The sequence below is a fragment of the Globicephala melas genome, chromosome 7, assembly GCF_963455315.2.
Source record: "Globicephala melas chromosome 7, mGloMel1.2, whole genome shotgun sequence".
In the NCBI taxonomy this organism is placed as follows: domain Eukaryota; kingdom Metazoa; phylum Chordata; class Mammalia; order Artiodactyla; family Delphinidae; genus Globicephala; species Globicephala melas.
In genome coordinates, this window is record NC_083320.1 from 3,208,931 (window position 1) to 3,235,258 (window position 26,328).

General features: G+C 49.6%; 2 protein-coding genes across 20 annotated transcripts in view; both read right to left on the reverse strand.

Annotated features, from left to right (window-relative positions):
• Positions 1-5,919, reverse strand: part of LRRFIP1 (LRR binding FLII interacting protein 1) — a 142,529-nt gene extending 136,610 nt beyond the window's left edge. For all 19 annotated transcript variants that reach the window (XM_060301663.1, XM_060301660.1, XM_030863045.2 and 16 more), the window contains exon 1: positions 5,755-5,919. In XM_060301663.1, coding sequence (XP_060157646.1) covers positions 5,755-5,844 — 90 coding nt within the window. In that variant the 5' untranslated portion in view covers positions 5,845-5,919. The remainder of the gene's footprint in view (positions 1-5,754) is intronic.
• Positions 5,920-5,949: 30 nt separating this feature from the next.
• On the reverse strand, positions 5,950-6,597 carry LOC138842764 (uncharacterized). The gene has a single exon (XM_070046033.1). It carries the CDS (start codon positions 6,595-6,597, stop codon positions 5,950-5,952), a length of 648 nt encoding a protein of 215 aa, XP_069902134.1.
• Positions 6,598-26,328: the final 19,731 nt, after the last annotated feature.

Consider the following 26,328-nt stretch of genomic DNA (forward strand, 5'->3'; position numbering starts at 1 on the left):
CACAGTAAGGCAGAGAAGAATATGGGACTCTCCCACGAAATGTTATGCCTGATGGCCCAGAGGTCAGCTGGGGATGACAGTCCCCAAGATGGGGAGCAAGTCAGCTCGACTTCAGGGCACCACCTGGAATAGGGCCTTGGCTGGAGCCGAGACACTGATCCCAGGAAACAGCCTGGATGACGAGCTCGCACCTCTTGGTTAGCAGATGACCTTAGCCTCTAGGACCCTTTTTCTCTATGTCAAATAGAGATACTCTAAACTCTTCTGATGGGATATCATATAGTTACGGGGGTGAAGTTTCTGGGAGTACCTGGCACACCTTAGGCCTTAAAAGCAACCTCAGGGACTTCCCTGGTGGTCCAGTGGCTAAGACTCCGTGCTCCCAATGCAGGGGGCCTGGGTTCGATCCCTGGTCAGGGAACTAGATTCCACACGCTGCAACTAAGAGTTCGCATGCCGCAACTAAGACCCGGCACAGCCAAATAAATACATAAATAAAAATATTAAAAAAAAAAAAAGCAACCTCAGTCCCCATCTCTCCCCTTTCCCCTGCTGAACCCTGACAAGGCTCACAGGTTAACTGGCTCAACTGGAATCAAGGCCTTCTGATGTCCATTCTACCGAGCAGACCCTTCAGGTCCTCCACATGCATTCACAGTCCTGACTGCTGAACCCATGAGTCACTGAAGATTCCCCCAGAAAAGGGAGAGGGAGAAAGCTGGCCCTGTGACAGAAATAGCTGTGGGGGGGGGCCCACAAGCCATCGGGGGCCAGGGGGCTGTCCACCCCTGAGTTTCCAATTCCAGCTCCATCCAGAACCATCTTGTCGGGAATCACGGAAACAGCTCAAGGTCACAGGCATGGTGCTCGCCATTCCCCTGACAGCTCAGACTGTGATAAAAGTCCGCCTGGAACGCTGGTCCTGTCACATTCCTAACGCTTGTTATTGATCCGCCAAGATGTGTGTGGCTGTCTTAGGAAGATCAACTATGCAAGGGCCTGGTAGTTGTGTTAGAGTCTGGGGCAGGGCGGTGTGTGCAGTGCCAGGCGCTGAACGCCCCTCACATGTTCCCGACCTGGAAGGTGGGGCCCTGACACCACCCCCAGTCCCAAACCACTGGCCACGCCGGATTTCACCCTCCAGTCAGTGTCTGACAGGTTTGCATCCACCAGCCAGCCTCAGAAAAGCAAATTCACTGGAAAAAAAGGTATGAAGGTGATGGTTCACATGAAGTGGGACTGGCTGCAGCAGCAAGCCTGTGTTGTAAATGCCAGTGTGATCGCAACGGAGGTCAGGGACTGCACCAGGGTACCTGCAGCGTGCGTCACACCAGCTGGGCTCCCTCCAGACTGCGTGACCCCAGAGGGGCCAGACCTGCTGAGAGCCGGACGAAGGTGAAGTGGAGGCCCAAACTGAACCAGATTTCCAGGCCACTCTGCAAAAGGGCTTGTGCACCCAACCCCCAGACTGGCCCTCGAATGGCCTTGAGGCTTGAGGAGAAAAGGAGTCAGGGTCCCTCAAGACAGGGTGATCTGTGGGCACTATTTGGGAAGGACGGGAGGTGGGGGGACAGCAGGTGAAAGGGGGCTTTAGGATTAGAATGTCCTTTATTCATGGGACCACACAGAATGAGACATGGAGACTGTCCTAAGTTGGGGTGCCCAGAAGCAGAGCCTGAGGCAGGGATTTGGACGTGAGTGATCTACCAGGGAGCACGGCCAGCAGCGGGGTGTGAGGGGGCAGATGGGGCAGGGAAGGAGGTGGACTCGGTCTGCCCTGGGGCCCTCCCACGGGGAGCCCTGGAGTGTGAACTGCACCACAGAGTTGGTTCCACTGGGAGGCAAGTGGGCTGGCGGTGGAGCTTTCTGTGTCCTCACATCCCGGGCTCAGCGCTGTGGGCCGCCCCTGGGGTGGGAGGTCTTCCCCCCACCCCCGCAAAGTGACCCCACCCAGTGGCCATGGGCACTTCTCCAGTGAAGTGGGGCCACGAGCCCAGAACAGCCACACTCACAGGCCAGGGGTCGGCACCCTCCAACAGGGGGGATTTGGGAGGTGCACCAGCGCCCCCGGGGCAATCATGGGCCCAGCGGGCAGCGTCCCAGTGGGACCACCTAGGAGAGGAGGCCACGGGAAACAGTCATGGGGGAGGTCTCCGTGCTGTGAGCGAGGAAGGGAAACCGACCGGCGTTCACGGCCGCAGAGAGGATGCCAGGCTCGCTGCGAGGACCGTCTAAGGCCGCCTGCACAGCTTGCACGGCCGCCTTCCTCTGTACTGGAAAGGCCTTCTCCGCTGGAGAGGAACACTTTGAATTGCCTCGGGCACTGTGAGAGCAAAAGATCATTTCACTCAGCAGCAGAGCGCTGAATGAGAGGTTTGGGATGCTACCAAAAACCATCAGCAGAATGTTCAAGGCGGTGGGAGAGAAAAACATATCTGCTTGCAAGACACCTCTCCCTGGGATGTGAGAAACGCTGCTCGAGCTTCTCAAAGTGCTTACTGGACCTTCCTCCTGAAAACATCTTGCCTGAATCCCGCCTCAGACAAGACAGTGAGAAACAAGCTCCTCGTGCTAACGCAGCTGCAGTGTTTTAAAGTTACAACTCCATTTACTACAAACTTGCCGGGAGTGAAACCATAAACTAACTGCAGAAATATAAATGCAGTGCTTCCACTGGGTTCCTGTTTCCAGCTCCTGCCCAGAGTCCAAAGCCCTCAGCAGGGAAGCCAGCTCTCCAGCAGGGCCCTGCCTCGGCCGCTCCGGGCTCCCCGTCCCAGACTCCATCACCTCTGCCTGGAACGCTCCACTTATCCTCTGCGTGCACATTCCTGCGGGCCTGACCCGAGTCCACCCCACCCCCTGCCACTTTCTTAAGGCCTCCTGGGTTTGTCCAGGCCCCCCCCACCTCCCCAAGTGCTTCGGGGGAAGCCAACTCCCCCCATTTCCAGGATGGGCCTGACTGATCACAGGGTAAACCCCCTCTGCCCCACTGCCACGCCGCTGAGTCCACCGTCCTGGTCACAGAGCTTGGCTCAGGGGCGGCCTGGGAGATGCTTCTAGCTCTCAGGACGGAGCCACCGGAAGAGACGGGGTGTGGGCTCAGGAGCGGCGGCCTGGGAACGCGGCAGCCAGTCTGCCGAAAGCAAAGCGGCCTGAGGATGAGGCCACCCGCAGAGGACGGCCCGGGAGAGCCAGCTGCAGAGAGGCCATGGAGAAAAGGGGCCACCGCACCGGTGAGGCTACCCGGGAATCCGTCCTCCAGCCAAATCATTTCCCCTTGTGGAGGCCAGTCCAGGTCAGGGTTTCTGTCACTGCAAGACTAACTCAAAATGCCACTTCCCCCGGGGGGCCTCCTCTGATTGCCTGTCTTAGTCCCGTCAATAAATTTTAACTCTCTCATTTCGAAACCTTCAGGGAACGATATCCTTTAAATCTCAGATTCCTGTCTTCTATTTTTGTTACTGATCTATGTCAGGCCCCAACTCCTGGAGGGCGATGCTCTTCAGGTCCATCCCTGAATCCCAGTCTCCCTAGGACAGGGCTCTGGAGAGCATGTATCTGCTGAATCAACGAGCAAACACGAAAGCACGGAACTTAAGACGATTTTGTTAATTTTTATAAGAACTCGCGAGAACTTCATGCTGAGTAGATATTTGCCATTTGAATAGTGACTCTAAGTTTCACAGCTGGGAAATAGAATCCAATTTGTAGTAAAACATAAAGTGTTGCACCAGCTCCTTCCAACACCACAGATACGTGCCATTCAGCACTTGGAACAACCACATCTATGGTTGGTCTTATTGGGAGGATGTGTGTGTGAATAGCCCTCGCATTTAGCTAGTTAGTCACTTTATGTCTGCTACTCACTTCCTTTAATCCTGACAGCCTCGGGGATTTCTTCTTCCCCATTTTCGAGGTGAGAAAATGGAGGCTGGGAGGGGCTGAGTAGGGTCGCACAGCTCGCGAGGAGCTCTGCACAGTGTCGAGCCCAGGTCTGATGCTCACGTCTGAATTTGTCACTGCCAACTGCGTCCCCTGGCTGGGAGGCAGGACCGCGGGTTCCCAGTTACTCAGGACCTCAAGGCCGTCCACCCAGGAGCAGCCCCCGGCCTTCCTTTTCCGTCTGTCTTTATAGAATCCAGCAGATATGAGGTGGACTTAGGGAACCCTCATTCTCCTTCCTTTGACCGTAACCACTGCCAGAAAGACAAGGCTCACGGATCGTGTCACCTCAGGCCTCCCAGAGAACACCTGTTTGGTTTTATGTTTAAATACGTACTTAAAGGACCGTCTTCACAGGGGGTGGGGATTATGTTCAAGCTACCACATTTAGCAAATGTCTATATTTAGCCAAACATACTGTAAGTGCCTTTTTGTCCCTCTTTTGTTTTTCAGGCAATGCAACAGAGACTTAGGAGCACCTACTATGTGCCTGGCTCTGTGCTGAGCTCTGGGGATACGAAAGGAAGACATTGCCTGCCGGGTGGCCACCTTCTACGGGGGTCGGACCAGTGAACAAATAATGCTGAGGCCACGTGACTACCACAGCAGGCATAGGGAGTGAGAGCTAGTGGAACCCGAGTGGAGGCAGGGAGACTTCTGCCCCGGGGCGATGTAGGAGGTCTCACAGAGGACACAAATCTACCGTGGGCTTTAAGGGTTGAATAGGAGTTTTCCTGGAAAGCCTTTCTCTTCGCATAGGGAGAAAAACAAAAGTGTTCATTCATTCAGTAGTTAACAAATACTGATTGACAGCCATGTGTCCATAAAAGCAACATCACCTAAGAACTGGTTACAGAGTAGACCTCCATAAATAGCTGACTGAGGCAACCAGACGCCTCGGCCTAAATCGCCTGGAAGTTTTTCCAGGTGATAATAATGACATGCAGACAAACTCCATCACATTCCAGCACCTGGAGGAGAGGGTATCAGGAAGGCGGCACTGCCTCTGCACGTACATTCTCTACAGTTAGCACACTCGGTGCACAGTTCAAAAGGTACAGAAGGGTATACGGCAAAAAAGCAAGCTTGTCCACTGTCAGCCCAGGGAATCACGCCCCTTCCCAGGGAGGCTGCTGCCACCAATCTGCTGGGCATCTTTGCCAACGTCACCGTTTGTTTAACCTGAAGGCTGAATCCTTGTGGGAGAAAAAGGCACTTGTACAGCTACGCGGGCGGTGCACCTTTTGTTCGCCACACTTCAAGTTCATCAGCGACCATTATAATAAACTCTGCCCGGGGAAACTTTGAGGGGAACCTCTCGGCGTGCCTGAACCCGTCTGCACGCGCGGTCCAGAAACAAGATTCACGGGGACCCCGGTTCGCGCCCAAGCTGCGCCTTGTGTGTCAATCGAGACGGCAACTGGTTATCGACAGGAGCGGGTCATTTCGCCAGGGCCATGTGGCCTGCGGGGACTGTCCTCGGGCCTCCAGGGTCGGGCCGACATCACCCTCACCATGCGGCGCAACACAGCGGGGCGCTCGCTCGCCCCCCACCCGGCCGGCCCGGGGCCACCTTGCGCGTGGCGAGGGGGGGGCGGGCGGCGGCCAAAGGGAGCTGGCGACATGGGGGGAGGGGTCGGTGCCGCCGGCCTGTCCCCGCGGCGGAGGACCGGCGCCCGGCCCACCGGGGTCCCGGCCTGGCCCGCGCCCCGTCCGCGGCGCCGGCGGACCGACGGACAGCGGACGGACGGATGCCTGACAGCTACGGCGGCGCCCCCAGCGCCCGCGCCCCGGCCCGGCCCCGCCGCTCACCTCGCGCGCAATCTGGTTCAGCGCGTCGTCCTCCGCCGTCAGCCGCTCGCGGTTGGGGAGCCGCTTGCGCCCCGAGCCCTGGGTGCCCATGTCTGCCGGCCGCGTCGCCCGCTGCGCTGCGGGACCGTGGCTCCCGCCGCCCACGCCCCTCTCGGTCCGGCCGGGCCCCGCTCCGCCCCTCCCTCCGCCGCGGCGTCATGGCGTCAGCGGGCGCGGGCCGGGGACGCGGGGACGCGGGGACGCGGGGGACAGGGCCAGGGGGCGCCGGTGGGAGGAGCACGGGAGCTCGGGCTCCGGGGACAGCAGGGACGCGGGGACGCGCCGAAGAGGGGACCGGGGAGCCGGGGGCCAGGGACGCGGGCGCTGGGGGCTGGGGGCGCGGGGACGCCGGGGGACCGTGAGCATGCAGATGGCGGGAGGTTTGGGATGGCTGGGGGTCGGGGGCGCGGGCACGCGTGGGGCAAGGACAACTGGGAGTGTCGGTGGAAACTGGGGCTGGGGGCGCGAGGTCACGCCGGAGCGGCGGGACACGCGGACCAGGACGCCGGCGACCCGCGGGGACAACAAGGGCTGGAGATGCGAGTGGGGAGTGGGGACGGGGGTGCGGGGATGCTGGGGGACAGTGAGCGTGGAAGCGGCAGCGGACTTGGGATGGCTGGGGATCGGCGGCGCGTGGGCGCAGGGGACGGGGTGATGAAGGCTTGGGGTGCCGGTGGGGACAGGGGGCAAGGGACCACGGAGGGTTCGGAGGCGCGAGGGCGGGAGCCTGGAGCTCGAGATGGCTGGAGGGGTCTGGGCCGGCGGGGCGGGGGACACTGGAGGGTGGACCCCCCTGGTAATCATGGGCTGACTTCACCAGGGCAGCGATCACTTCATCGGGGGCGCTGGAGGGCTCGCAGGGAGGGACTGGGCTGCAGAGAGGGGTTTGCACCCAGGGGTGGGTGCAGGGATGTGGTTCAAACCTGCGCCCCAGGTGAAGTGGGGTCTGGCCTCACAGATGGGTGAAAGCTGGGTTCTAGGGTCAGGCGCAGGGGAGGTCAGATCCCGCTCTGTGGGATCTCGCCAGCCCCCTGAGCCTTACAGCACGTTCAGAACCCCCGTGTTGGTGTGGGCGTTTCCTTCTTCACCGGCGTGTTTTCTGGGACCTGCCACTTCCCTCCTGTGTCCCCAGCTTCTAGGAAAAGGTCTGAAACGTCAGCTGCTCTCAAGAAGTAGATACTGGAAAGGGAATGACTACTTGAGCTTTACCTTCCACTCTCTAAAGGTGGATTTAAAATTGAACAGGAGGATCAGATGAGGTTTACAAAGCCATTACCTTCTTTTCCAGGGTAAGGACCCGAGTAACTGTTAGCTGTCTGTACTGAACTAAGGAAGAAGAAGTGTGCTGGCCGAAGCACAGTAACCAAAAGTTCCTGGTCTATTTGGGGTGTGGGGAGATCTTTAATGCGGCTGGGGAAGAATGGAAGGGCAGGGCCGTCCTGAAGTCACCTGTCATTTTCCCCCTAGAGATGAGTACAGTTAGCATTTTGGTATATTTCTAACCAAGTGACATGACCAGGTTGGTTTGGGTTCTTAGAAAGTAAGCTGGGAGCTGGATGGAGGAGGGAACAGAAAGGGGACCCGGCAGTGGCAGGGAAGGATGTTGCAGGTTTACTGCAGGGAAAAGATGGTGGGGGAGTGACACAGGAGGGAGGAACCAGGTTCCATTGCTCAGGACACCTGAGTGGACTTCAGTGGCGTGGGTCGACAGGGCAGATGGTATTAGGGCTGTGACCTTGTTCATTACTGTACTCCTGGAGCTTGCATACACCTGACACAGCGGAGGGACTGAGGAAATACCTGTTGATTGAGTCTTCTATGTCACATTACACCACTTAGGACCCCCTACTCCTTAGGTGACATGGTCCTGGTTGGAGGACCATCTCTTGCTCTGCCCTCAGCCCTGCTGGAGGCTCGCTGCTCCCTTAGCCTGTGATGCCTGGTGAAGACTCTGCCTTTGCTCAGGCTCATTCCCACGGCTCCACTCATTCATTCCCCCACACCTGCTGCCTGGCAGGTGCTGCGCCGGAAGCTGGGGCAGGACTGCAAAGGACACAGACGGAGCGGCTGTTCTCTCGGGACTTACCTGAGATACCTGGAACTCCTTATCCAAAGCCACATCCAAGCTCCAGCATCTCCTTTCTGTTTTGATTGACATATATACACTAATATGTATAAAATAGATAACTAATAAGAACCTGCTGTATAAAAAACTAAATACAATACAAGTCAAAACAATTTTTTTTTTAATTTTTTTTTTGGCTGCGCTGCATGGCATGCAGGATCTTGGTTCCCTGACCAGGGATCAAACCCATGCCCCGTGCAGTGGAAGCGCCGAGTCTTAACCACTCTTAACCCATCTCCACTCTGGAGGAAGTCTTCCCAACTCTCCAGGCTGCTCCTTGACTCTCCTCACTGGTCTTCCTCAGAACATCAGGCGACTGTTCTAGCCCTTGAATTCTTCTGTGCTGATCTGATGATGTGCTCATCTTTCCGCCCTCACTGGGGACTGAATGTGCCACTGCTTCAATCACAATGAGAGCGTCTGGCTGACTTTGGGGACTGAGTCCAGGTTCCAACCCCCTCCTCACCATCCCAGTTGGGTTTTGTACAGAGACAGGGGACTCACTGCCTCAGGGACCGACTGGAGGTATTTCTGAATAGTTCGGTCCCTACACAGTGTTCTCAGACACTAGGGTGAATTCTGTCTCCCATCTCTCCCCCATCAACCACCCACATCTGGGAAAGGCCAACCTTTTGGGAATCATCAGAACTCATGTTGCTGGTCCTCAGGTGGTCCCATGATGTCATGACCTCCTGAACCACCATCCGCATGCTTCCTCCTTCTTTGGTGATGTGCTCTCCAACTGTCTGCTTCTCCCTCTGGAATCAGTTCTTGCCTTTAAATGGAGATATGACCCCTGCATTGTCAGGGCGGGGGCCAGTCCATGTAAAGATGTATCTCAGGGCTTGACACACGGGCAATCAATAAGTGGTTCTCCAGCTCCTCTCCGCAGAGGCCTGGGTCTGGAATGAATAGGGCAGCAGCTCCTGCTGGGGCGTGGGGAGGCGGGCAAGGACATTAGGCAGCTTTGTGGCTGTCGCCTGTTCTTGGGGTGCCCCTTGAGGGATACAGAAGCCTGCGAGACCCCATCCATCAGGCTGAGCCACAGGCTTACCGAGAAGCTGTGGCTTTCTACTTACTCTGGACTCTCAGCCTCTCCTGCGTGGTAGTCCCCAAACTTGCTTCTACCTAGAAGACTGTATTGTGCCACCAGCACTACCGAGCCCCTCCCATGTGGCCCTTTTCTTATTCCAGGTGATTATACTGCCCACAAGGGGTTACTTCAGAGAAGCCGCGTCAGAAGGCTGATGTCGCGGGCAAGAGACTCTCCAAGCCTGGTACTGAGGCTCTTCACGAAGATACAGATGCGCTTCAGGAAGCGTCCATGAATGCGTGAAGGCAGCCTCGGTGAGGGGCACCACACAGGGGACCCCACGTGGACTTTCCACTCACGACACAGTGTTCCTTTTGTTTGGGACCTCATTAGGCAAGCCTGTGAGCCGGCTGGGGGAAGAAGTTAGTGGGCATCTCTGGAGGAGTCATCCAGGCTGGAGGGTGACTCAGAGCTGCTCTGATAGGGACCTCTGAAGGACAGTCACATGGGCCGTGAGCTGACTCACTGGGGTCCATTGAGAAAGCCTTCCATGTGGTTGAAACATCATTCACTCGTGTTCCAGCCTTACTCTTCCAATTAACAGAGGATGGAAAAACCTCCCTTGGATTACAGCTGGAGAAAGGCTAGGGAGACTCACAGCCACTCACAAGGATGGCTTGAAAGGCAGTGGACACACCATGGAGCCAAAATCATGCCCAGAGGGGAGCTAGCTGAGGTCAGGGTCGCCACCACGCCGGGGAGGTTAATGGTTTGTCTCCAGTGGCCTGCTGGTCTTTGTCTCTTTCCTCTCTCAGCATCTCAAAGCAGAAAATTGGACTGATCCTTCACCCAACCCAATCTTGTCATTCTAAATGCCTCTTCTCTCCCAGGATACCACCACTTCCAGTTATGTTTTCATGTCTCTTGGAGTTAAAACTTTGGAATCACGTTGGATTTTTAAATTTATCTTATCCTTCATCCCTGATTGATTCTATCCCTATCCCCCTTCCGCATCTTTGCTGACTCCATGATGTTCTGTACCTGGTTCACCTTGCCACACCTGTGGGTGACTTGCAGTAAATCATCTCCTGAACTTGAGGTCTCCAGGGTGGGGTGCATGAGACAATACACTGGGGTGCAGGAGAAACATACTAGAACTTCCATTAATATGCATTTTAAACTAAAAATAAGAATGTTATAGATCAAATGTTAATGTATGATCTATAACCTCACTTTAAGTGGTCACAGGTCATGTCATAATGATACACAAGGTATTCCCAGGGGCTGCTAATGGCATTCTCTCTCATTAGACCATTTTCAGAATATTTTGATGTATTTGCATGAACAAGAAATGGATTTATGGGTTACATAGTCTAGTTTTAACTAAAACTCAAAGGGTAGATAAATGGCTTCAAAGGATTTAAAAGATTCTCAAGAAAATATTTCCCCCAAATCATAGACAAACAAGAGAATGAGAGACATATTTCTAACTCAGGAGGACCTCTTCACTGGTCTCAGTATCAGGTTATTAGATATGATGAGAACAATGAATAATCATCCCAAACAATTTGAAACACAAATTTACATTTCCTATTATTAGTGATTAACCTCATTTTTAATGGATATTGTGCCCTGATATAACAGAGGAAAATAGATTATGAACATAATTTACACATAAATAAATATATAAAATTTGGGGTGTATTTTAAAATATTTGGTGATTGAGTTCATGATAAAAAAAGGTCTGGTTTCTAGATCAATAATTCTTAAATTTGGGGGGATTGTGAACTCCTTTGAAAATCTGATAAAGGCTGGATTCCTCTCACCCACCAAAAAAAAAAAAAGAAGAGGGAAGAAAGTAAAGGGCACCTAAACAGGAAATTGAGCACAATTTTAAAGGGTGATACTTTGAAGTCCATCCGTGGGCCATCAGAGCTCCCATTCTGTGCTGTCCCTATCTGAGCCTTCCTAACTACCAAAGCCAGAAAAACCCTCTGAAGGACACTTCCATCACGTTGCACGCTCCAAACTCCAGAATGGCTCCATCGTAGCCTTTGCAGTAATTCTGGAGCTTCCCGATAGGTGTCAAATGTGTTACTGGTAATTCATGACTAGTGATAGTTAAAATGCTGAAGTTTGTGAAATTATTGGCGATAAGTGTTATTACCGTAATAATTTTACCTCCACTGAGTGCTACCGAGGGGCAGGAATTTTGCACAAATGAGGGACTTTGGCAGGAGAATGTCACATTCGGGATAATTACATGCCATGCTTGTCTCCAGGGAGAAAAGCTGAGAGTGGCTGTCCTCTTGCACACAGAACTGGCTCCTTAGCCAACCCCTTCAGTCAGCTCTCCGCAGCACTCTTGGGATAGCGTTCCTGAGCCCCAAACCCAGGATTGCCTTTTCATCCCCCAAGAGAGCCTTATTCAGGGTCATGGGTCCATGAGTGTTTAGAAAATGTTCGTGGCTTGACTGAATAAAGAGCCCTTTCACATGGTGCTATATAAAATAGGACGTGAAGACCAATTTTCTTTTTATTTGTGCAAGAGAAATGCTACAAATACTCACTGACTGGCAGTGATACCAATTTTCTCCTCGCATGGGATTTATTAACTATTAATTCAGTTGGTTTTTAAAATAAGGACTTTTCACTTCTAGTGATGGAGAGGAAGCTTACCTCAAACCAATCCTCCTGTCAATAATCATTATAAACCTCAAACAAAATATAAAAGTACCCACTGAAGAGTAATCAAAGCAGATGGAGACGCGAGTGGCTACAACCTTTGAATTAAGGGAAGTAAAAGGTGACATCCGCTTCCCCAGAGGATATTCTCCAGTCCCAAGGTGCACTGGGAAAAGAATTCAAGAGTTATTGGATTGGGAATAGATGTTAGGGTCTCAGACTACAAGTACGGCTGGCAATTCAGTGAGGAAATCCCAGAAAAAGGGATGCAGAGAGGGTTAAGCCTCAAGATCTGCATACTAGCTTATATAGAAGCCATGGCTGAGTCCTGAACAATGCGTGTGTGGAGTGAAACTCCAGGAAATTCACATGGAAGCTGGAAGCCTGGAAGAACTGAGCAGAGATTTCAGCAGCTGTCCCATGCTAGGAAGACAAAGTTAGTAATTCAAGTCCTATCAAGTTAGAGGGCTTGGCAAACACCTTGAGCCTTTCATGGAAACCACAGAAGGACTATGCCTTAATAGTAAGATGACATTAGAGGACTAAGGGCTATGACAGGAAAATCAAAATACACATGCTGTAGTAAAGCCTAGAACCAAGTCTCTACAAGATCAAGGTGCTATGAAGGGTTGAGGTAACTCCCCTCCCTGATAGAACCAAATTCAGCACTCTTCAAAAGAAGGCAATAGAATCCAGAGTCTCTGAAATGTAATGTCCTCTATGTCCAGTATACAATAAAGAATTACTAGACACAAGAAGAATCAAGAAAATGAGGCTCACAGTCGAGAAAAAAATAATTAGTTGGAAAAGATTCACAGATGACCTCGATGTGGAAATTAGCAGAGAAGTACTATAAAATAACTATAAGAAAGATGGATATAATGGAAGAAGACATAGGGAATTTAAGGAAAGATTTGATGACTCTAAAAATGAACCAAATGGAAATTGTAGAACTGAAAAATACAATGCTTTCCAATTTAAAAAATCTTTGAATAGTATTAGCAAAAGATTGGATGATGTAGAAGAAGGGATCAGTGAACTTGAGGAATGGTCAGTAAAATTACCCAAACCGAAGGACAGAGAGAAAAAGACATTTAAAAAAAACAGGTTACAGGGATTCAGGCTACCACAGTGGTCACTTGATCTTAACAAAGCACCAAGAAAATTCAGCGAAGAAAGGAAAATCTTTTTTTGATAAGTGGAGCCCAAACCGCTGGATATCTATAGAGAAAATAAAGTTTGACCCTTAACTAACACCTTACACAATAATTAAATCATGAACTATTTTCGACCTAAACTTAAAAGCTAAAGCTATAAAATTTCTAGAAGAAAATCTAGGAGAATGTTTTTGAAAACTTGGGGTAGGCAAAGACTTCCTGGACAGTTTTTAAAGAGCACTAATCATCAAATCCAAAATCGATAAATTCGATTTTGTCGCAATTAAAAATTTCTGCTTAAAATGAAAACACAAGGCACAGACTGGGAGAAAATATCCTCAGTATGTAAATGTGACAAAGCACTTCTATCCAGAATGTAGAAGGACCTCCCACAAATCAATAGAAAAAAGATAAATAATTTATTTAAATAACAGGCGAGAGATTTGAATACTTAAACAGACACTTTATATGAGAAGATATACAGAGAGTGTGGAGCAAAGGGCACCCTCTTACACTGTTCGTGGGAATGTAAATTCGTGCAGCCACTGTGGAGAGCAGTAAGGAGTTTCCTTTAAAAAATTAAAAATAAAGTTACCATAGGATCCAGCAATCCCACTCCTGGGCATATATTCCAGAAAAGATGAAAACTCTAATTTGAAAAGATACATGCACCCCAGTGTTCATAGCATCACTATTTACAATAGCCAAGACATGGAAGCAACCCTAAATGTCTACCGACAGAGGAATGGATAAAGAAGATGTGGTATGTATATACCATGGAATATTATTCAGCCATAAAAAGAAATGAAATAATACCATTTGCAGCAACTTGGATGGATCTAGAGATTATCATACAAAGTGATGTAAGTCAGAGAAATACAAATACCATAAGATACCACTTATATGTGGAATCTTAAAAAATGATACAAATGAACTTACTTATGACACAGAAACAGACTCACAAACATAGGAAACAAATTTATGGTTACTGAAAGGGAAAGGGAAGTAGAGGGATAAATTAGGAGTTTGGGATTAATAGATACACACTACTATATATAAAATAAATAAACAAGGACCTACTGTATGGCACAGGGAAGTATATTCAGTATCTTGTAATAACCTATAATGGAAAAGAATTGGAAGAAGAATATATATATGTATATGTATAACTGAATTACTTTGCTCTACGCCTGAAACTAACACAACACTGTAAATTAACTACACTTCAATAAAAAATTGTTTGTTTAAAAAAAAAAAGAGGATATACAAATGACCAAAAAGTATAGGAAAACTGTTGAACATGCTTATCGTTGCAAAATGAAACCACAGTGAGAGACCACTTCATATCCGCTGGAATTCTACCATTGGAAAGACTGACAAGACCACATGTGGGTGAGGATGTCAAGCAACTGGGACTCTCACTCGTTGCCGGTGGGAGTATGAAATTGTATCGCTGCTCTGGAATGCTGTTTGGAAGTTTCTCAGAAACATAACTTACCCTGTAACCCGGTCATTCAAGTCACTGGTATTTACCCAAGAGACATGAAAGCATGTCCACAAAAAGACATGCACAAGAATGTTCATAATAGCCCAAAGCTGAAATCAACCCAATGTCCATCAACAGGTGAACAGATAAGCAAATTATAGTTACAGATGCACTACTACTCAGCAGTATAAACTAACAAACCCCGAATACAGTCAACAGTGTGGATGTAGCTCAAAAGCATGATGTTGAGTGAAAGAAGCCAGACATAAAAAAGTACACATTGAATGGTTCTCTTTATATGAAATTCTGGAACGGGCAACACTAAGCTATGGCGATAGAAATTAGAATAGAGTTTGCCTTGGCAGGGTGAGTGGATTGACTACAAAGGGGCACAAGGAAACTTTTTGGGATGATGGAAATATTCTATATCTTCAGTGAGGTGTTTGCTGCACAGAGAGACGAACTGTCCAGTTTTATCTGGGGATAAGGGGCTTCCTGAGTCGTGGGACTTTCAGATTTCAAACAGGGATAGTCCCAGGAAAACTGGAACCAGTTGGTCACCTTACATATGTGCATGTAAGCATTTGTCACAACTCGTAGAATTTTTGCATGCATGTCTACATGCATGTCCAAGAGCACACACACTTAAAATTTGTGCATCTTATTAAGTGTTGATTATACAATTTAATAAAAAGAGTATTTAAAGAAATGAGGATGGGAAAACAACCAAACCAATGAAAACATAAGCAGGCAACAGAAGAGAGCATCTGTCCTTTAGGCATCGTATTAAACTCATGGTTTTAACGTAATGGCTTTTGGAAAGACCATAACCTAACACATCGCTGACTACCCATCACTGACTACACATCACTTCCTCCGGGATGTGGAGATGCTGGATAAAAAGAGGCGCTGTGAAGGGGTATTTGGTGTCAGCCTATTTGACACCTGTCTCCTGGGAGGGTTTAAGAGGTTGGGGAGGTTCCATCCATTTCTCCCCTATTACTTGTTGTGGGGTCTCAGATACCCACTGGCATGCTGTTTTCCTGCAGAAGGACCACAGGTAACGTCAGGACACGGAAACAAAAAGGTGATTTTCTCACAGTCCAGTTCGGCTCATTGTGGCAGCTGTGAAAGGAATCGTGAAGCTCCCTCCTTTTTTTCCTCTCCTGCCAATCCATCCCATTTCCCCTGGTCCTTTCTACCTGTGAGCTTTTCTGTTCTCGTGGTCACTGAGCATCTGTAACCTGGAGGGCAGAGCCATGGAATATTCCAGGCTGCGTTTGATATGCGCTGTTTTCTGTTCGGTGCCGCACAGGTGATCATAGCTGTGGGCTGGTAGCTGTGCAGGGTTTGACAGTTTGTACACATCTGTACATGTGGTGAGCCCTTGTTTTCTTCTGCTTTGCAGCCACGCCTAATTATTTTTTAATTGAAGTAGAGTTGATTTCCAATATTATATTAGTTTCAGGTGTACAACATAGTGATTCAATATTTTTATAGATTATACTCCATTTAAAGTTATTATAGCGTATTGGCTACATACTCCATGCTGTACAGTATCTCCCTGTAGCTTATTGATTGGTGAGGCGTCTTGAGTAGGAAGTCACCGAGTTTCTCCACTACTTACATGGACCAGTTAGTGAGTGTAGCTTTTTCCCTTGAGGAATCGCTGTATTTATGAGCAAAACAGCAACCTTATCAACTACTCATCTCCAGTCCTCCAAAGCGGAAATTGAGCACAGATGTTTCAGATCTTTTTCATTATTATAGGAAGATGCTCGCCGTATTTTTGGCAGTAGCTTTTAAGAGTACACTGTATGCTGGATTTGCCAATTTTTAAATCGGACAAACATTTCACCAAGTTTTGGTTATACTGAATAGCGCTCTGAAGACGTTCTTGTGAGGAATTCACCGGAAATTTCTCTACACGAAGATAACGCCGAACAATTGAAAACACTCCGGAGGGTCCCGAGCTTTACCTTGTTTTACTCTCCGCCATAACAGCGCTCAAGGGTTCTGGGCCAAGATGAAGCTCTCTGTGCCGGCACCCGGGCTATTTTAGGAACAGAAGAGAAAAATAGTTTACCACTTACTCATTTGCTGTCTGTGCTCAAGTTAAGTTCTCTATATCTTTGTAACCCAGACAAAGAACAGTTTATAAAATTTGCTACAAGCAGCTTGTAAAATTTAGCTTTGCCTCAAGCAGAGGAAAGGTTATATAGTTTTCTTCTTAGGAATTTTTTTTTTCTCACAGTAAAATCTAATCGCAATGCAAGTTAGCATCTCTGGGATGATTAAAAGGAATCACAGCCCTGCAAAGTGCCTGGCAGAGTCCAGCACGCTGGAAATGTACATCAGGGCACCTACTGTGTGCAGCAGAGAGAGGCCTGAGGAACAGGAGGATGAACGAGACCCCGTTCCTGTCTCCAGTGGGTCTCAAGGTGGCAAAAGGAGGGATAAAACCGCTTTGCTCCAACAGAGCACGTCGCTGGGAAAATCAGGAAGGAGCATTTGCTTTGTGGATGGATAGGACTTATTCCCACAGGAAGAAGCTGTATCCATGGAAAGCCCGGGCAGGGAGGCTGTGAGCTGCACCCTTGCTTTTATACGGGGCCTCGCGGCCGTGGTTTCACTGCCTGAAGGGGAAAATTTAGTGTGAAACCTCGAAGGGTAGCAGGATGCACTATCTCCAAATATGCCTTTTTGGCTTGAGGTTTATTCTGAGCTGATCATTTTGAGAAACAGCAGACTCAGGGAAAGCCCAGCAAACAGAGTAGAAGCTGCCCCTTTGTAAGTGAAATCTACACGTGTAAAGGGTATCTCCACGTAGAAGGGGGTCTCCTTCCCTGTACCAGGAAGAGAGGATGACTTTAAATCACAAGAAACGCCTATCAATGGCGAAGGCACAGCTTAGAGCTGCATAATAACCTCACCCTGTTTACCTGCTCATCTCCCGTAGGAGCCTCCCACCTTTCCTCTGTGTCATTAGCTGAAGATGGTATTTAAGCTGGTGGCTGAGGCCCCCTGAAGAGTTACTCCTTTTTTCCCTGGGGATCTCCCACGTATACCTGAGGTAAACGTGTTAATAAACTTCCATTTGTTTTTCTCTTGTTACTGTTTTATTTTAGGGACCTCAGCCAAGAGCTCAGAAGGGCAAAGGGAGGATTCTTTTTTCTGCCCTGCAGCCGTCTCTGTCCCTCTCCAGGGACCGCTGTCTTGTTGCTGTGAGAAGGGGACTCAGGATCCTTACTCAGCACCCGACCGGAGCTGCTGAGCGAAGCCGCTGGCTGCCCTGATGGGACAGAGGTGAGAAGCCAGCTCCCCGGAAGGAAGGCCTCTGGCCGTGGGGAGGAGGGGCTGGGCTGGAGGAGGCAGAGACTGGGCTGAGGATTGGGCCGGGGCCAATAGCTGAAGGGGGGAAGGGCTCCAGAAGAGGCCCAGATAAGGGCACAGAGATGTGGCCGTGCCGAGAGAGAGAGAGAGAGAGAGAGAGAGAGAGAGAGAGAGAGAGAGAGAGAGAGAGAGAGAGAGAGAGAGAGAGAGAGAGAGAGAGAGAGAGAGAGAGAGAACAAAGAGACCAGCAGGGCCACGTGTCCACAGGTCTGCTTGTGTGAGTGTGTGTGTGTGTCTATGTGTGTGTGTGTGTGTGTGTGTGTGTGTGTGTGTGTGTGAGTGTTTAAGGTACATCATCAACGTCCCGCTTCCCAGTCTTGAGCAAGGACTTGTTTCTGTCTTTCTGGGTGGACTGGCTGGGGGGGAGCCATCCTTTCAAATGATTTCAAATTATCAAAATGTATTCCATATTCAAATGATTTCATTTCCTAAAGGAGGGACATTCATTCGTTCATTTATTCATTCATTCACATGGCCCTTTAATTCTGTGCTTGGCCTTGTTTCAGGTGGGAAGCCTGACTTCTGTGTTTTTGTGGTTTTCACTTACCCACCATTCACTCCATCACTCACCAATGGGATAAGTATTTATCGAATGTCCCCTGGGAACAAGGGAAGCGGGAACCCTCCATCCTCTGGTGGAGCCCAGGGTGAGCAGAGCCTTTTCCGGTGTCCTTGAGAGACCCCCTTCCTCACTCTCCATCACAGCGTTTCCTGTGTTATCAGGGTTTCCACAGCTACCATTCCTGGTGGGAAGAATCGTCTGCTGTGGAGGCTCACCGCAGCCTCTGCTCCCCGTCCTGCCTCCTGGGAAGGTGTTTTCCACACTCTGCCATGCTCTGGGGAGACTAACTGTGTCCTCAGGCCGCAGTATTTATGGAGAAGAGTCCTTCACAGCAAACCTGGAGAGCAAGAAAGAGAAACGGAGTCAGATCAGACATCTGCCTTCCCCTGCCTGACTTTCCGTGTTGGCATCTGTTCCAATGTATCTGCTGCACTTTTCTTGGGGGGGGTGGGGTGGGGGGGAGGTGGGCACTGCGTGCTTTTGAAGATTCTGATTATCTTTTATACTCTTGGGGGCCTTACCCGTCTATTTTTTTTTTTTTTTAATCTTTATTAGAGTATAATTGCTTTGCAATGGTGTGTTAGTTTCTGCTGTATAACAAAGTGAATCAGCTATATGTATACGTATATCCCCATATCTCCTCCCTCTTGCATCTCCCTCCCACCCCTCCATCCCACCCCTCTAGGTGGTCACAGAGCACCGAGCTGATCTCCCTGCGCTATGTGGCTGCTTCCCACTAGCTAGCTATTTTTCATTTGGTAGTGTCTATATGCCCATGCCACTCTCTCACTTCGTCCCAGCTTACCCTTCCCCCTCCCCATGTCCTCAAGGACCTCGGGGCAGGACAGGAATACCCGTCTATTCTTATTGCAACATGTATTATACTGCTGACATGAATAATGTACTTTTTATATTGTTGTTGTACTCTGTGAAGTTTTCTTTGGCCTCCTCAGTACACAGGAAGCTCCCCGAGGGTATTTCTCGGTGACCCTGTAGGTTTCTGACACAGTTCTGGGGACTCGGGAAGGTTTTTGATAAGCACTGAATGAAGGATAAGTTTTGAGATCTACTGTGTTAGAGAAGAGAGGTGTCCGCTCCATCCTGTGTTGGTCGGACTGCTCTCGGGAGTTTGGTCTAGTTCAGGAAGTAAACTTGAGTGGGACACAGGCAAAGCGTCCAAAAGTCAACTGGGAGCACTTCGTGATGGGAAGGAGCTGAGCAGAGCGGACTGTCCGGGGTGAGGGGGCCGAGGAACAGGCGCGGGTGCAGTGGAAGGAAGGAAGGAGCTCCTCAGCATCAGGTCCCGGGGGAGGACAGGGACGCCTCGGCCAGCATGGAGAGCCTCCAAAGGACTCCTCTCCCCACCGAGGAGGGGCTGGTGTCGGGCTGGGTGAGTTTGCCCCACCGTGTGTTTCCTGGACCACTAATTCCGGGGCATGATAATAGGTGCTCCATGAAAAATGTGTTTGGGCTCCAGTAAATGTGGGAAATGCTGGTTTAAACAAAGTTGAACAGGTTGCAATGCAGGGGCTTCTCGGGGTCTTCTGTGTACAGATGGGCATTGAGTCTCCGAGAAGGGATTGCAAGGAATAGTCATTCCAAACCCATCTGACCTCGGACCCTTGCCCTGGAAACACATCACAGGTCTAGAATTCACAGAGCCCACTTTGGGGATAACAGAGTACAGTCTGACAAGACCGAGGCCAAGGGCTCTTCCAGTTGCGACTTTGCAACAGAGAGGTTCATCCACTGAGCTGGTGCCTCACTGGAGCTTTCTGTGGCTGTCTCCATCCATTCGGGCTGTAAGAACACCACCGACTGGGTGACTCACAGACAACACCATTTATTTTTCACGTCCTGGAGGCTGGGAAGTCCATGATCATGGTGCTGGCAGGTTTAGCGGCTGCTGGCGTCCGCTTCCTGGTTCAAAGACCGTCATCTCACTGTGTCCTCACAGGGTGGAGGGGATGGGAGCTCTCTCTGGGGTCTCTTTTATAAGGACACCAATCCTCCACCCTCATGACCTAATCCCTTCCCAAAGGCCCTACCACCCAATACCATCACACTGGGGAGTAGGTTTCAACACATGAATTGCTCGCGGGTACAGATGTTCAGTCCGTAGCAGCGGCTTTCTGAACAGGCTCGGGCACGTGTCCTCTCTGGAATCAGGGTGCATTTTAGGCACACCTGCTCCGAGGAGTTGAAACAATACGAGAGCAGATCGGTGGCTGTGCTCTGGAGTTTGTAGGCCATGTGCGGCAGTTTAAAGGTAATTGTTAATGTGACAGCCATCACTCTGCAGGGGACCCGTCCTCCTCATGAGGGCCCCTTCTGCTCAGAGCTTCCTCCTTCCACCGTGTTTGTTCACGGTCCCCCACCCTCAACCACCTCCTCCAGCTTCCTCAACTGTTGATGGGCTCTGGGTGACCGCGTGGGACTTTGGGAAGAAGAGGGGGAGAGACTGACGGTCAGGAAGGGCCGGTCCCCTGTCAATTCCAGAACTGCAAGCTGCTGCGAGTGCAGAGAAGCAGACAAGAGATGCGGGACGCAGAGAGGACCTCTGGGGGTGACAGCTCTTCACTTACTGGTTCCAGGCCTGGCTGCCCTCCGCTTCCATGAACAACCTCGGTAGATATCTAATAAAATCCCTTTTACTCCAGCTAGCTTGAATTGGTTTGGTAACTTGCAACCAAAACAACTGTTTTCAAAATCCCCTTTCGAGACTTCCCTGGTGGCACAGTGGTTAAGAAGCCGTCTGCCAATGCAGGGGACACGGGTTCGAACCCTGGTCTGGGAAGATCCCACATGCCGCGGAGCAACTAAGCCCGTGCACCACAACTACTGAGCCTGCGCTCTAGAGCCTGCGAGCCACAACTACTGAGCCTTTGTGCCACAACTACTGAGCCTGCATGCCTAGAGCCCGTGCTCTGCAACAAGAGAAGCCACCGCAATGAGAAGCCCACGCACCGCAACACCCCGCTCGCCACAACTAGAGAAAGCCCGCGCGCAGCAACAAAGACCCAACGCAGCCAAAAATAATAAATAGATAAAATAAAATACATTTATAAAAGAAAAAAGAAATATAAAAAAATAATCCCCTCTTGAGTGCATTTTTTAGGCCCTGTGCTGGGTCTTATCCACACCTGATATTTCAGTACTCACAACTTCCTGTGGCTAAGGCCCAACTTTCTTCTTTTTTTTTTTTTAAAGGATAAGCACTTTAATTAATTAATTAATTAATTTATGGTCGCAGCACACAGCATGTGGGATCTTAGTTTCCCGACCAGGGTTTAAAATCTTGCCCCCTGTGTTGGAAGCGCGGAGTCCTAACCACTGGACCTATCCATCTTTTACAGATGGAGGAGCTGAGGTTCGGAGAGCTCATGTGACCTGCCAAGGTCACACAACCAGCAAAGGTCAGAGCAGTCTCCAACCCCAGTCTGTCAGACACCAAGGCCATGCCCTGAACCTCTCTCTGTGCTTGCCGAGCTGTACTTTTCTCTCCTCAGTGGGGAGGGCCAGGCGGAGCCCAGGCGGGCCCTAGACTGGCCCCTAACGGGGGGAGGTTGCAGCTTCAGGGGTGAGAGGTGGGAGCCCCACTGCTCCGAGGCTTCCCCTGTCCGCAGAGCAGGTGGAGGGAGCTGGGTGGCCATGGGGAGCCCCACCCCTGCTGGAGGTTGGGGAGGTGATCTCCAGGCGAGGACCCCTGCCTGGTCCCCGGTGCCTGGTACCTGGTGCCTGGTGCCCGGTGCCCGGTGCCTGTCACCCACGGGGCTTTGAGGCACCAGCTCAGCCTCCACCCCCGCCCGCCACCCCGTGTTCAGCCAGCAGGGCAGGGACTCTGTGTTGCCAATTCTTCAGCTGTTAAGAGTGACGAAGATGTCAGTGGCAGGGAATGCTGGCCACACAGCAGATCTCATGGGAGCAGGACTGAAGTGATTCAGGGCTCTCTGCAGTTCCAGGGACCAAATCATAGTCTGCCACCTCTCTGGAGTGCCACGCTGTCACAGCTCCACTGCCCTCTTCCTTCTCTCTGCCTGCCTTCTCGGTTTCTGCTGTTGAGGCCAAATGCTTAACCAGAGACTAAGCTGTCTTAGTCACTTGGAGCTAACAAGTGACACAGTGAGTGTGCATTCGTGTTACCAGCATTACCTCTGCTGGGTAAACTCTGTGCACAGCCTCTGTTACCTGGGGCCCAGGTGGGGGTCTAACGGGGGGCTAGCATCACGGAGTGTGACCTTTGCAGACACGCAGTGCTGTGCTCTGGAAGACTCCAGGATTGGCCTGATGTTCTGTGTCGGGCTAGTAACCTCCCAAAGGGCACGGGTTGGGCTAAGTTCTGTACTGGTGTCCTGGGGCTGATGTAACAAACCTCCACAGACCGGAGGGCTTAAAACAACAGAAATCTGTGGTCTCACAGTCCTGGAGCCTTGGAAGTCAAGGTGTGGGTAGGGTTGGCTCCTTCTGGAAGCTCTGAGGACAGTCTGTTCCATGCCACTCTCCTGGCCTCCGGTGGTTACTGGTGATCCTTGATTTCCTTGGACACGAATCTAGGGGACACTCTTCAACGCAGTACAGTCGTCTGGAGTCCAAAGGCCTCCAATTGATTCAGGAACCCGCAAAGGACCAGGCCTGGGGCAAATGCCCGAGTTGCTTTTCACAGAGACAGACCTACACAAAAGCACGTTGGTTGACCTTCTCATGAGTATTTATGACGTACAAGGTGTTATGAGTTGAACTGTGTCCCTCGAGAATTCATATGTTGAAGTCCTAAGCCCCAGCACCTCAAAATGTGACCTTATTTGGAGAGAGGGTCTTTACAGAGGTCATCAGGTTGCAGTGAGTTCGTTAGTGTGGGCCATGGGCCCATATGACAGGTGTCCTTATCAAAGGGGAAGTTTGGACACAGACACACAATCACGGGGAGAAGGCCTCCTGAGGATGGAGCCAGAGATGGAGGTGATGCTTCTATAATACAAGCCAAAGAATGGCGAAGGTTGCAGCACGGCCCCTGAGGCAGGGGAGAGTCCTGAAACAGCTTCCTTCTCTCAGCCTCAGAGGGAACCGACCGGCAGACACAATGGTTGGGTGGACAAAGTGCTATTTCTCCACTTTTTATGGGAGATGTGTTTTCCCGATGTCTGGATCTTCCTTTACTCCTGCCTGGGTGCCTCTGGACATGACCAAGAGCATCCTGGCTGAGTTCCCCTTGCCTCCCCAGCTCACTTGCCCTGGCTGAGAACGTGGGCACAGCAGCCTGTGGCCTCTGCTGTTCGTCACGCCACCCAAGGCTCCTCAGGAGTAGAATGTGACCCCTCCAAAGAGCCTCTGAGCTTGGGAGGGTCAGGGGTGGGTGGGTGCTGGGGAAGGTCTATTCCAGAGCCTCTTCCTTAGGGAGGTCAGCCAGGGAATCTCAGTGAGAGCTGAGGAACCCCTGGAAAAGGAAAGGAAACCCAACAGCCTGGGGCTCAGACAACCCTTAGATACAAGGAGCTTACGTCTCAGACATGTATCTAAATCGAGCTGAATTCCTGCCCCTCCTCCACCTTCCTACACTGTCAGCTTTGCGTTTTCCCAAGGCTGCCTTGTGTGCATCACAGCCGGCTGGGCAGGAGGGTGAGTAATTTTACTGTCAGCATGAAGTGTAGCTAAAATCAGCCGATGAACTAAAGAACTGAATCATTTCTTCGATTCTGCCCTCCGGGTCCTAGGTGCTTTCTGCATGCGGGGAAGCAGCTGAGTCAAAGGCTGTATTATTGTCCAGCCCATAGGTACATATTCCCAGTTTACCCTCCAGAAAAACGTACGTTCTCAGTGGCAGTTTCTGGAAGTGTCTCGACTCTCCTTCAGTGAAAAAGTCTGTGTATGGAGCCAGTCCCCCAACAGATAAATAGGTGTTTAACCTACATAAGTCCCAGCACCCCATGGCCCAATCACAGCTTGGTTTCCCCCTTAAACAAATACAATCCAACAACTAAAGGCAATTTAAAAAGTGATTCCAGGGGGAATTCCAGTACTAGTAACTGTGCAGGAGCTCGTACTGGACTAATCTCCCCATAAAGAACAATAATAAACTCTGGATAAAACATAAAACACTGTTTCAGGACACTGGAGAGTGATGTGAGAAGCAAAAGCTGGAGGGGATTTGACCCTTGAAAGAAGGGAAGTGATCTGGATGAGATCCATGTGAATGGGATGTTCCTCAGAGGGGGAGGGCCCTTCCTGGTCTGCTCAGGGAGGGGCAGCTAGAACTTACAGGTCTGAGAAGTCAGAGGATGGAGTTTGGCTGCCTGAGTGGCTGGAAAATGAGAGGTGAAATCTTGGTTTACTGAGAGTTTTTGTCATGAATGGGAGTTGGATTTTGTAAATGCTTTTTCTGCATCTACTGATATGATCATGTGATTTTTCTTTTTTAGCGTCTTGATGTGATGGATGGCATTAACTGATTCTTGAATGTTGAACCAGCCTTGCACACCTGGGATAAATCCCACTTGGTCGTGGTGTATAATTCTTTTTATCATTATTGGATTTGATTTGAGAATATTTTGTTGAGGATTTTTATAGCTATGTTCAGAAGAGATATTGGTCTGTAGTTTTCTTGTAATATCTTTGGTTTTGGTATTAGGATAATGCTGGCCTCATAGGATGAATTAGGAAGTACTTCCTCTGATTCTATCCTCTGAAAGAGATTGTAGAGAACTGGTATAATTTCTTCCTTAAATGCTTGGTAGAATTTACAAGTGAATTACAGGCATCTGGGCCTGGAGCTTTCTGTTTTGCAAGATTATTAATTATTGATTCAACTTCTTTATAATAACCATAGGCCTATTTAGATTGTTTATTTCTTCTTGTGTGAGTTTTGGCACACAGGGTCTTTCAAGGAACTGGTCCATTTCATCTAGGGTACCAAATCTGTGGGCATAGAGTTGTTCATAGCACTCTTTTATTATCGTTAAATATCCATGGGATCTGAGTGATGTCCCCTCTTTCATTTCCAATATTAGTGACTTATTTGTTCTTTTCATTTTTCTCAGCCTGGCTAGAGGCTTTTGGTTTCTTTGACTTTTTTCTATTGATTTCTTATTTTCAATTTCGTTGATTTCTGCTCTCATTCTTATTATTTCTTCTGCTAACTTTGTATTCAATTTGCTCTTCTTTTTCTAGTTTCTAAGGTGGAAACTTAGATTATTGATTTTCAATCTTCTTTTCTAATATATGCATTCAATGCTATAAATTTCCCTCTAAGCACTGCTTTTGCTGCACCCCACAATTTTGATAAGCTGTGTTTTCATTTTCATCTTGTTAAATATCTTTTGAAATCTCTCGTGATTTCTTCTTTGACTCATGTGTTATTTAGCAATGTGTTGTTTAATCTCTATGAATTTGGAGATTTTCCAGTTATTGATTTCTATTTCAATTCCACTGTGGTCTGAGAGCAGATATTGTATGAATTCTATTATTTTAAATTTGTTAAGGTGTGTTTCATGACCCAGAATGTGGTCTATCTCAGTGAACGTTCCACGTGAGCTTGAGAAACATGTGTATTCTGCTGTTGTTGGATGCAGAGGTGAAATCTTAAAAAGAAGAGAGGTCCAAAATATTGCATATTAATGCTCCTCAAATCCTTAACTGACCCCTCAAGAGCTCATACACAGGTGAGGCTTCAAGAAACCCAGAGGAAAGCAATGCCTGTAAGGTTTAAAGAGCTGAGCAGAGATTTCAGCTGCTGCCCCCTTGCTGCAGGTGAGAGTGAGTTTGGAGTTTAAGTTCTGCAGAGTAGAGGGGCCTGGTGGACCCCTCAGACTTTCCACCGAAACCCCAGAAGGGCCTCAGCTTAGGAACAAAGACTATGTGCCAGGAATAAGATTCACCCTAGGATTAAAGGCAAACCAAGCTCCCCAACAAGGTGTAAAGCAAAGTTTCCACACGTTCAAGATGATCCACAGTAATTTAACTGGCTTCTAGAATCAGCTCAACACTTTTCAAAGGAAAAGAATCCAGAATCTCAGCAACATATCATTCACAATATCTGATACACTATAACATCATTCACACTATCTGATACACTATAACATCATTCACAATATCTGATAC

Bases quoted from the DNA above. Each gene is read 5' to 3' on its own strand.
- LOC138842764 (XM_070046033.1), bottom strand. From the start codon at position 6,597: ATGATTACCAGGGGGGTCCACCCTCCAGTGTCCCCCGCCCCGCCGGCC.